Here is a 12,203-nt window from a genome sequence, read left to right as displayed (position 1 = left end):
GCCTTTGCGTTGGGAGTGAGGTGCTGCCCAACGAGAGGGTGCATCTCAACAACTCTGTTGTGTTGAAGAGTTAACAACGCCTAAAGGAAAAGCTCTTGATTTATCACGTGGTACTAAAAAGTAAGTACTAAAAATAGTACTGCCGCTATTATGTGTTAAATGGAGATTGTTGACGTCAGTCGGGTGTCTGCTCCGATGCCTCCTGGACACCTGTGTGGAAGTATTCTAGGCACATCCAACTGGGAGGTGACCCTGGAACAAGCCCAGAGCACAAAGCAGGGATCTTATTTTCCAGTCGGCCTTGGACTTTCTCAAGATGGAGATGGAGAACACAGCTGGGCAAAATAATGTTTTGGCTAAAGTACTGTATATATGTGCATATGCTTTTGTGTCCTTCTTGCTCATCCCACAATGCAGTGTGGATGCACTGAATATGGATCATAGACTGGCAAAAAATATGGCATTGAACAAGAAAGATCGTGCACATTTTTTAATAATCTGATGGTTTCCTTTGATTTGTCCTGTTTCTTTTTCTAGGATCTTTAGAAGTTGTGTATACGTGAGCATCTTTTGTCAGTTATGAGCAATGACTAGGTCATACAGTATTAGGTTATCTCTGTGTGGCTACTCACATCTATGTCTGCAGCACTCCAACTTGGAGGTCCCCTCTCTGCACCCTACGCACATGCCACTGATTGTTGAGACCAGTGGAATAAATGCCAGCTTGCTCTTCCACTTGACTCTTAAGGTCAGCCCCTCTTATTGAATAACAGTGATCGTCAAGGTAACAACAGTACAGTAGGGTCCTCTTTGCAGTGTTAGAGTCTTACCTTGTAAGTTTCTTCTACTTGAGCTGGAACTGAAATTCAATACTTCAGTTGTTGCATAGTAATTGTTCTGAGTTTATAGATTAGTTGTTCAGAGAGCTGTGAAGGTGTTTGATTTGTTTTCTTCATATTTCTCATTAAACTCTTGTATCGGTCCTGGAAGTTTTGCAAGAATGGTGCTTTAAAAAAAAAAAAGAAGCAGCATTAGCATCTTTGTGTTGTACTAAAGTCCTGTGGAGTCTTGCTGTGTTGTCACTTATGATGTCTGACTGAGTATGGATTTATTAACCCCCCCCCCCGTGGCTGAAATTTAGGACCAGTGGTCTTTCATAAGCTTTTTTAGTCACAGTTGCAGTTCTGCTGATTGCTCATTCACATGTTCTGCAGTTCCTCTACATTAGTCTTGGGTCATCTTGGGGTGAACTGGCGACATAAGACACATATGATGCAACTTTGATATCCCAATTCAATTTTGGCCGGGGATCTTAATTGCATGTCCCCCTCCTCTGTTCAATAGGCCCGATGAATAATATCAGGAAAGAAAATGACATAGTCCCTTTTTCATGTATTTGTATCTCCTCAACAGATTGGTCACAGGTAAGAGAAATGACTGGCCTCTAGTTCACCTTGGGGTCTCTTTACGCCACACCGTGACCACTCCTATTCCAAAAAACTCTGCCCTTCCCTCCCTCAAGCATAAACATTGAGACCTTTTTCCACCCAACACTGTGGTTGCCTTAGCCCTCCACCCGGAACAGAAACGTCCCCTGTGTACGTCTGGGCGCCTGTTGGCTCTCTGAAGTTCAGTGAACAACGCAAATTGCCTGAGGAGTGGAAAATTCCTCTGTCACAGGGGCGCTCTTATCAGCAAAAGCCAGATGGAGCTTCACCGTGGCTGCATTATCTATACGAAATTGCTTTCTCTCCCAGGAAACCCAAGGATTTGCCCCCACCTTCCCAGCCCATAGAAAGAAATGGCCAGTGGCAGGATGAAAACGGGCTAAGATCAGTCTTATTTTAGTAATTCCTATCTCTTCTCACCATCTATGTACTTTGTTAAAGGTTTTTGTTTGTTTTTTCCCCCACAGTTTTTGGTGTTGAGGAATTAAAATTCAGGAGAAAAATGTGTTTGGATATGCATAGGAAATGCACATTGGGGATTATGAGTGAACTGTAGCTGGAATGGCTTTTATGCTAATGGACCGGCTTGTGCGAAATCAGTCTTGGAAAGCTGTCACTTACTTGACACGGAATCGCTGCTGCAAAACAGGCGCATTAAATGGCAAAAGGCTTGACAAGACATGCATCTTTCATCTTCCTCATCAAACTGGTAAAAGAAGCAGGATACATAACCAAAAGCTGAATATGATGATACTTTCATGTTTTGTTTTGAAGGAATACTGCACCCAAAATATATCGTTTTTTGGGGGGGGGCATCAGTGACTCGTCCCATGTAACCCTTGTTCAGAGACAACAAGTCCCCCAATTGTATTTTGTATCGCACAATATCACAAATTTGCCTCGAGGGGCTCTACAATCTATCCTCTGAGAGAGGTTATTATTACCACTTGTAGTACAATGAAGGTGGTCCATTATTAGATAAGATACTTAAAAAAATTGTTTGTTTTTTTAAAGATTAATACATTTGTTGAAAACAAATACCAAAGCCAAATTGTGCCTTTAGTCCAAGTTAACATTTCCTAGAACCCTTTGATATATACCTGTGTCGCACACTTGGGCAGACTTGTCCATTTAATTCAATAACCGCTTCCTATTTATTCTTTGGCCAGCAGTCCCACACACTGGTGGACGGTTCATGTTCAAGCTACATTAATGTGCAGGTATAGCGAGAGATATACTGCGTGTAAAACACTCTGATTTTAGACAATGAAAAGCCAGAGCTTCTTGTGTAACCACTGAATGTATACATCCTGGTAAAGAGTTTGCTAAGCCAATGATGTGAGTGATGGTACGACTGAGCAGGACTCTGCCCTCTTGAATAAGCCAGAGAGATACATGAGTGACACCAGCATGTTGGTCCACGAGAGGGTTTTTGCATTTATGGTTTGATGAGCTAAATTGTACCTGAATTCCTATGACCGGATGCAGGAAAACTTTATGAACAGTGATAATGTGTTGGGCGGTCGTTACCCAGTTGTGTATTTGCTTTGCTGGAAATGTACTAATTTGAAGTGAGGTTAAGTGTGTATGGCAAGTTGGAATAAGAAGTTCAGTCAAACAAAACCGTGACTCCATAACCATAATAATAGTTAACTTGTTAAAACTCTCTTCTCTTGCATGGCTCTGCTCTTGAGTTTTACTGTAAATATAGAGGAACTTTTTTAACTGATTCTAAGTAATATAAATGAATGGAAACGTTTTAATTCTTTGAAATGTAAAGTAAAAATCTTTTCGACATTGCCTTCTGTGCAGGAGTTAGTTTACTTTTAAAGGGTCATGCTTGACAGTGGTAGAGTTGACGTGTGCGTGCGTGCGTGCGTGCGTGCGTACTTGCTATATACTAATGCTCGGCCTCTGTCTCCTCAGGACCAACCTGGAGTTGGAGCTTGTGCATCGGGGAGGAAACTTGTGCTCTGGAGGAGCCAGTGCAGCTGCCAAACGCTCATGTCTCAGTAAGTACTTAAAGACCATCTCATCGTTTATATCTCATATCATTTCTCATTTAAACCCAATACCTGTGTCCCCCAGTATGTTGAGTCTGATATTTGATCTCAGTTAGTGACTATAGCCAGGCATCACTCCACCTATGGGATCATTAAAAACAATCTTTTGGATTAAAAAAAAAACAAAACTGTTTTTATGGGTCAATTTATGACCTATATCCATTTTTACATCACATTTTAGGTATTAGAACAAAACTTTTTAAAGTCAAAATATCATAGAATGAACAGCATCCGGTACTGAGCGTAGGATCATATAACGATAACTACAATAGAATTACAATACAAAGACATTTAGTAGACCAAGTGACCATTCTCTTTTCTTAACACAACAATTCTTCACTCCAAAATAATCATATTCATATTTGATTAAAAGTGTGATTCACCATGTGTTAATGCAGGTGTGTCTGACTTGTAATCAAACCCATTGCTCCATGTTACAGCAATGAACCATTAAAAGAAGAGAAAAAAACCCAGTAAGGGGCAATTAGCAACGGCAGGCAAGGACAGAAGTTGTTGCGGCTGAGCTGTTAGGAGCAGTCGGGGTAAATGAAGCAGTCAAATGGGTCAAATGTTTTACTCGACTGTGTCACAATTGATGAGATCTTACTTGAACCTTAGAAGAGAAAGCTGAACATCAACCACTACTAACATGTATCATATTGATTACAAGTCAAAATTTACCCTTTTAATTAATTATTAAAATATTTGTGGACCAAGGACCTCATATTGCAAGGTAAAGTGATATCTTCTCATAAGGTGTCAGAGTAAAGTTTGAGCTTCACACTACGTCCTGTTTTCTGTTTTTTTAATTATTCTATCAAAGCAGCGGTAGCTGCGGTGAAATGGCCTGTCATCCTTGAGTGGCCGAGAAGAGATTTCACACTAGAGGTTTGCCATTTATGAGCTACATTAACCGTGTAGTCCTGCTGACAGCCAAATTTACTCAGTTGCAGTACATTAGTGTTCGTTCTTCTTCTTCGGGGAATGGATCTGAATGAGAACGGCAGACGTGTGCTAACTGAGAGCCCATGGGGTTTCCTAAGCCTGTTTCCCACCAGGCTGTTCTACTTATGAGGATATGATGGACCACGGAGAGAAGCTGCCTGCAGTTCCATTCAAAGGGGCTAAATCAGCTCCCGAGTCCAGCTTTCCGAATAGCACGTCCCTGGTTTATTTAACTGCAAATATTTGAATTAATCTTGGGCACTGTGCCGCTGCTACTACACAGGGAAGCAGGGAAGGCAAAGCCTGTTGACCTCAGTTGCGCAGACTTGCAGTACTTTGGTGAGTGTTGACAGTTGTATATGGCTTACTTGCTGTAACCCACCTCCTTTTTTGTGTCTGGTGTGATTTTTTATGTTGATTAGTGTATGATCATACGCACCAAGATTACTATAGGAATTGCCAAATATCTGCCATAAAAAGTGACTACGCAGCAAGATGATTGTCAAAAACCTCTGCTGTGGAAAAGGGCCCATTTTTTTACACAGTGTTTAGTTGAACAGAAATGTATGTCAACTGATTGAAGATGTCGGTAATTCAGAAATTTTAACATGGCAAACTCACCATGAGGTGTAACATGGGAAACTGCTGACTGTATATTAAATTAAAGTGTGAGCTGTCTCCATGTGAGCATGTTGTCCAGTCCGGTGGATCCGACTGACAAGTAGCCCAGAGAACAGCCACTTACTGGGGAAGCTTCAAGGTTTTCATTCGTACTAGAGGAAACGCTGTGTCCATGTTAGCCTGTGGAGGGCAGTGTTGCTCTAGTTATTGATACTTCTCACACAAGTCAAATTGCAGAGCTGATTACTGAAAGCACTACTGCATTACAGTATCATAATTCCCTGTAAAACAAAACCCTAATAGGATTAGTGTTGCTCACTGGAAGAGGTTTAGGTTATGCAGAACATTGCTGCATTCAGGTTAAGATGAGACCAAATGTAACTGATTGGTTTAGTGACACTAGTTTCAAATGTGGTTCACATGTGATTTGAATCTATTGCTCTTATGCAATTTTAATATCTGGATTTTAGAGGACTTGGATTGAGTTCACAGTTTATAAAAGTAGATGATTTTTATTTCTGGACTAATAAGGTAGACAAGGACATTTTTCAACTTTGCAATATATTACTAAACATCTAAAATGAGAAGGGCAACTTCCTGCCTTTTACCCATGTTGAAGTTCATTGTCATGTCATGTATTTCGGTACTTTTAGGCGTTGAACTGTGCTGCTATTAAAAGCGAGTGTGTACAAGAGAGATTGTGACAGCATGTTCATGTTTCATTAGTTTCACAACGAACAGGTGTGACCTGACCAAGTACTCGCTGGAGGCTATCGAGCACTTCCATGTTTCCACCTGACTTGGCCTGGTTTTATCTGAGTCAAGCCATTAGCCTGCAGTCGGTTCAAGTCAACCGCTTTCATCCTCCGATCTGCACTGGTCGCTGGTGGAGTGTGACAATGGGCCCCGAGATAAACAGACGCTTGCTGGTTTTGTGTCTGTCGGAGCTTTTCGGAACATAACAATGACGTGTTGTTGTTTTTTTTACCCCCTCCTCTTTCAGATCAGCTGTTCCATGTGCTGGCCATGCACATGCGTCTGTACAGCATTGATTCCGCCTACAACCCCTGGACGAGGCTGACTCAGATTACACAAAACAAAGAGGCAGAGTGAGTTACTCTCTCTTAAGTACCTCTGCTAACAGTACATCTATAAATCTGTTCTTACTCCCCACTATCTACTTTTTCTCCCACTTTTCCTTGCTCGCATAAACATGCAATCAAAGAACCACTTTGTCCTCTCTCTCTAAACGCCTCCATTTCCTCCTGCCCCCGAACAGCTTTTTCCTCCACACAAAGACAAGCTAAAAACAGAAAAAAGGGACCTTGCGAGGTTTCCATAGATACCAATAATTGCTGCATCTGGCAAATTAACGGGCACTCCACGGAGAACAAAGCGACCCTGTCAAATTCACTGTACAGAGAACAACCGCATGCTGATCGGTATATGTCTGAATGTTCAAAAAGGTTTTGCTGTGTGTATAGTTTGGAATTTGCTTTACAAATAAATGTCTGGGAAAAGCCCCACTGCCTGTATTTCCACAGCAACTTCTTTAAGCCCTAGTTATGTATTCATATTGTGTACCATCTCCATTTACATGTTTCCTGTTCTATTGACAATTCAACGAGGTTCCAATCTCCACTCCGCCTTTGAAAGGCCTCGGGGGTTTTGAATGAGAGGAACTGCACTTAAAGAATAATACCTTCCATTACCAGAGCACTCACCAGTTCCGCTGCGCATCAGAGGGAAGCAATATAGGACGGAGCTTTCAACCCTGCTAAGACCACTGCATACGATCTGTACTTGCACACTGTAAAATCTTCATACATTACGCCTCGGTTTATGTGATAAAAAAAGGCCAAAGCAATGTTTTTTGCGTGTATGTAGGAACATCTCTCTGTCCTATTTAACCAGGGTACATCAGGTTGGCTGCCTTAGGGTATCAATGACAGTGCTCCCTCCTCACATCCTGACAAAGTATTTTTAAACACCAAATGGCTCCTCAGAGAATACTGTATGGCTGTGAGCACTTGGTAGTAACAGGTCTAAACGCTGTCTTACAACGCTAACAGGGAGGAGAAGTTGTTAAAGCTCATCTCGTATTAAGTGCTGCAAACTACAACTGACAACAGAAGGCTGACATGCAACAGGGATTCGAGACAAAAGAGACGGCATTAATGATCTGATCGGCCGATCTGTGTAGGTGACTCTCAACATTATTGTTATTCAGACATGATTGCACACGAGTAGAGAGAGCCACAATACTCGCATGAAATTTGGCATCTTGTGCAAGAGGAAGCAGAGTTTGTGAGAGAAAACAGCAGCAGGTTAAAAAAGAAACACCATGATGGCAGAGAAGATGTGTGATTTTTCTTTAACAAGCTGTAAATTAGTGTGTAGTGTAGTATTGTGTGGTTGAATCCAACAGAACATTTTTCTCATCAGGTTCACCATTCAAGTTTTTAGATGGTAAATTCTGCTGCCTAATTTCTGAAGTACAAAATGCAGAATGAAAAATACCTATAGGATCCAATGCTCTATGTACGTGTAATCTGGTATTGATTTGTTTATCAGCTGGCCTTCATAAAAATAGCAGAAAATATGGGGACGGTATGATTATTACCAGTTGTTGTACAAGTTTCTTTTTCTCTTGACTTTGTTACCCCATGACGGAAAAAAATGAAGTACCTTTATTTCACTATTTGCATTAAGGTATAGATTGTAGTCAATATATAAAAATGTTTTTCTTGTGATTTATTTTCAATTTAAAAGTAAAAGCTTTTTTTGCTCATTTCGCAGTAGCTTCGATGACGAGCGACCGGAGGTGCCGATGCTGTTTCGAGATGTCCCGTCCCTCCTGATTATCTTTGTGCTAACGATGCCACAGCCTCTGCGAAAAGGTACAGTTCCTGGTGTCATGACACCAAAAGAGAGCGGGGAGTCGCTCAGCGGCTGCGCCACAAGGACAACTCCATTATCGGTCGTAATCAGGGCTGAGTGCAGGGAAGAAGCATTTCACATCTCTTATCTTTGCTCCCGTTGTTGCTGTTTAGCGGTGAGGATCAGAGGGACACGACCCCCGGTGATGGGAGGGCAATACTCTTTTTTCGCGTGCCCTTCATCTTTGACTTGTCGCCGAATCTCCTCCACTTTAGCCCTTTACCAGAATACGTGAGGGTGGGTGGAGCGAAGGGCCACCTCGAGACCCCGCCCGATAGAGAGAGGGGAGAGGCGTCGCAGCGGGCAGGTCATCTCACTGATGACTGAATTAGGTTGACCGCTGGCAGGGGACAGTGAGGACTTTTGGAGCATGACAGAGACCGATTCATTGAAACGGTTAACAATTATAGTGAGATATTATTTGTGGTTTCATAAATTGTAATGTAGAATGTATTTAATAATTCTTAGATTGTCAGAAGGTCGAGGTTTTCAATAGCATCTATGCAAAAACATTGCAAAACAAAAAATCTTAATTCAATGATTTGATTTGATTTGTTTTTCCGTGCAGCAGGAGAAGAGCAGCACATGAATGAAGCAGCAATGTATTTAATTAATATGCACAAAGCATAATTAATGCGATTTAAAAACCTCTGTGCGCAAAGCAGAGGAACCAAACCCAACAACTACAATCCCTGGGGAGAAACTGCTAGAAGGATCTTTCTCTCTTTTTTAAAATCTAAGATGAACACATGCTCACAGTGTCACCGTGTCTTCCTGTGCAGAACACTTCACCTGTGTAGTGAAGATGCTGTACAACCTGCAGTTTATCCAGGCTGTGGCTGCACTGTCGACCAGGCTCAGCCCAGAGGAGCGGCAGGCCTGGAGCACATCTGGAGCACTGAAGAAGGTACAAGTGAAGTCGCATTACACTAGTCGGACACCTCAGTCACAATGACATGCTTGTGCTAATTTCACCTATATTTTATAGTGATGTCATGTTTCCTCCAAGCTCATTACTTGAAATGCATACTTTTTCATAGAGACTGTGCTTATTTCTTGTTTCTGATTTTATTGGTTTTGCTTTGCTTCTCGTGTGGATTGCCCTCCGTAATATTGAATCTCTGTGTACCCCAAATCATTATGTTAAACTTGCAAACAAGCAAAAGAATGGATAAATAGAGATGATGTCCTTGAAGCACTTGTGACAACATAAAAACTTTCTGCACGCTTGAAAACCGTTGTGTAAGGAAAACAATCACTATTTTCTGATCTCAGTGCAGTTTCAATCCTACCAGGGAAAATGCTAAAAGTCTTATTTTGTAACCACTCCCTCAAACCTCAGTAGGTTCACATGTGCAGTGAATCATTGTTTGTGACTAAGTGCTGAGATGAATTAAGCCCTTTTCCGATTTCATTTATATGCTCTCCACAGTCGGACGGTATCGATCTTCATTATCTGGGAAAGTGTGATTGCCGGAGAGTGTTGCATTAATTGGCTATTTGTCCTCAGTCTATTAAATCTGTATTAGTGAGTGACTCAGTGGCTTAAATGTGAAAATGACAAATAGTTGAAACCTCCCCCCCTGTAGGATGTTTCCATCCATAATGAAGGCCTGGATTCGTATCTGCCTACGACACTGCCATTAAGCAGCAGTGCAGGAATTCACACAGGCCACTAAGATGGATCTCAAATCCTCAATGAGAACAGCATCCATATTTGGTAGAGCGTCACTGTAATTAAACTGAGGTTGTTAAAAGAGATGCAGTCTGAGCAAAGATCGGTGCCCAGAGGAAAGGAATCCATGGATTTGAAATTCCTCCACTATAAATCTATGACAAAGGACAGCAGGCGAGATAAGACTGCTGTTTTATATTCTATCACCCTCAGCTTGATAAATGCGTGCGCTTTTTTGTCTTTATAAAATACTCGCCAAACCAGTCGAATTTTTTTTCCGAACACACATTCAGTAATGCCTCTGCCTCTTATCAGATGTTATATTGTGTGGAAAGAATAATTATTGTCCTCTGCCTATTCTGGATAAGTCATTATATTCTACAGTGAATACAGTCAAATACTTGAGAGGAGGAAAAGGTAGACACACCAATATGTGGCCCTCAAACAACTGAAAACTGACCATAGATTGATAATTCCAGGACCATTTTATTCTTTTATGTCTTTTTGTCCTTGGTAAAGGGTCATTTGATTGTTTTACCAATTTCTGAAGGACTATGAAATTCTTCATACAGGTGAAATTAAAGAAAACACTGAATATCTGTTGACCCACAGAGACGATCATGGACTCGTTGAAAATGAAAAATCTTTTGTCGTTTGATTCACTGCTATGAATATTTAGGAATTCAGCATTTAAATTTTCCAATACAGAATGCTGCAAATGCTGACACGTCTTTTGAAGTGCTGCTCAGTCACGCTATCGGCGAGCTCTCCACAGACAAGGGTGTCTACGATGTGAACGCTGAAGAAACGTCAATGGTGAGACACGAAAATGACTCTTTAGCACTTTCGAACATAACTGCCCAAGGGATCTCTCTCTCTCTCCCTTTCTCTCTCTCGTGTGGCCATTACTCCGAGAGACAGGGGTCTAACATCTCTGCTAATCTCCAGGCGAGATATACATCACAGCGTTATCACCGAGCTGTCGGCCGGTTATTGATCAGGTGTTGCTGTTGTTTCCCTGTCCAGCTGAGCTCCAGTGTGTGGTCCCCGCAGTCCATCGAGTTCAGCCTCCAGCAGTTCTGCCTGCCTTTCCTTCGCCTCTCCTGCCTCCTGCAGCATCACCTCTACGGAGATAACCTCACCGGCTGCTCGGTGCGTTATAACATCATCAATGTTCCATTCCATGTATTCTCGTGGCGAGAATAGATCCTTCTCAAATCTCAAGTAGCACTATTGATGTCTCAATAAAAGAGACACGTACTTCAGTAGACACGAGTTTAACATCCTGTTAATCGAAACGCAGTGAACTCACCACCTCTTGACTTGTTTGTGCTTTCTCAGGAGGAGGAGGAGTTCTCGTCCTTGGCTGTGTGTTTGGGGCTCTTACCCTCGGCCCCTCAGCCCTCCAACACTGTGCACAGTGCCTCATGCCTGGAGTGGGCGGTCAGCGCCTTCGACTCGGTGACACAGTGGTGTGCCGAGGTCAGAGGGCTCACTCACATGCAGGCTGAGCAGTCATTGGTACGTGTGTGAATTTCGTTCAATATACAAGCTATATACATTCAGGGAAAAACATAAACATTCAGGGTTCTTTGAAAAACAGTTTGTTTGGAAAATATTAGCATTTCACGAGAAGTTGATGTTAAAATTTTCCTCGGACTTTACAAACTCTCGGCAATGTAAAAACTCAAAGCACATATTTTAATCTTGACGGCCTGTAAATGATCGATGTAACTAAACTTCTATGGACACTTTGAATTTTACTTCCAACCTTGGTTGACAAGGTTCATAGCTGTGTCTCTGAGGAGAGTGACTGCTCAAATAGCCATGTGTCTCACACCCTCATGATTCAGTGCTGCTGTGATTCTGGATATTACACATTTGGGGAAACTTGTCTTGCCTGTCAGTTTATATTGAACCGACGCCATCCTTCACACAGGGTATTATTTATTACATCTTGTAGCTGAACAAAGTCATAAAAACTAAGGCCTGGGTAGATTTACTTAGATACTCAAGCTTATTTAAAAAAGTAAATACAAGGAAGTATAGTCAATTGTATATTTCAGGGGTTTTTGTTTGATATTCTTGTTGATACTTAAGCTGATGAGTTTTATGTCAAAGAGGGTGTGCAGGGAAGTGCAGGAAAGTCATGGGACAAAATGCATTGATTGCAATTTATTGACAAAATTCACGACGAAGCTCTGGCCTGAATCTGTCTCTGTTGTCTTCTGAAGACCTTGCTGGACCAGGATCCCCAGTGGGCAGCCTCTCGCCTTTTGCAGCTACCCGACAACTACAATATCATCTTCCAGTACTATCACAGGAAGGCCTGCACTTCCTGCAAGAAGGTGCCAAAAGACCCCGCACTCTGCCTCGTTTGTGGCGCCTTCGTCTGTCTCAAGGGCGTGTGTTGCAAGCAGCAGGGTGTTTGTGAGTGTGTGTCGGTAAGTTTCCACGTTATTCTCTTTCAAAAAATAAATTCACATGGGGACCAGCACAAAACACACACAC

General features: G+C 41.9%; 1 protein-coding gene across 4 annotated transcripts in view; it reads left to right on the top strand.

Annotated features, from left to right (window-relative positions):
- Positions 1-12,203, top strand: part of ubr3 (ubiquitin protein ligase E3 component n-recognin 3) — a 36,299-nt gene that overhangs the window by 21,403 nt on the left and 2,693 nt on the right. For 2 of the 4 annotated variants that reach the window (XM_035651448.2, XM_035651450.2), the window contains 8 exons: positions 3,375-3,460; positions 6,081-6,186; positions 7,880-7,977; positions 8,800-8,924; positions 10,401-10,508; positions 10,719-10,844; positions 11,034-11,213; positions 11,927-12,136. In XM_035651448.2, coding sequence (XP_035507341.1) covers positions 3,375-3,460; positions 6,081-6,186; positions 7,880-7,977; positions 8,800-8,924; positions 10,401-10,508; positions 10,719-10,844; positions 11,034-11,213; positions 11,927-12,136 — 1,039 coding nt within the window. Of the gene's footprint in view, positions 1-3,374; positions 3,461-6,080; positions 6,187-7,876; positions 7,978-8,799; positions 8,925-10,400; positions 10,509-10,718; positions 10,845-11,033; positions 11,214-11,926; positions 12,137-12,203 lie in introns of all 4 variants that reach the window. The other 2 variants (XM_035651446.2, XM_035651449.2) reach the window with 1 other exon arrangement.

The sequence above is a fragment of the Scophthalmus maximus genome, chromosome 14 (genome assembly GCF_022379125.1).
Source record: "Scophthalmus maximus strain ysfricsl-2021 chromosome 14, ASM2237912v1, whole genome shotgun sequence".
NCBI classification, from domain to species: Eukaryota; Metazoa; Chordata; class Actinopteri; order Pleuronectiformes; family Scophthalmidae; genus Scophthalmus; species Scophthalmus maximus.
This window is presented reverse-complemented; position numbering and strand designations above follow the sequence as displayed.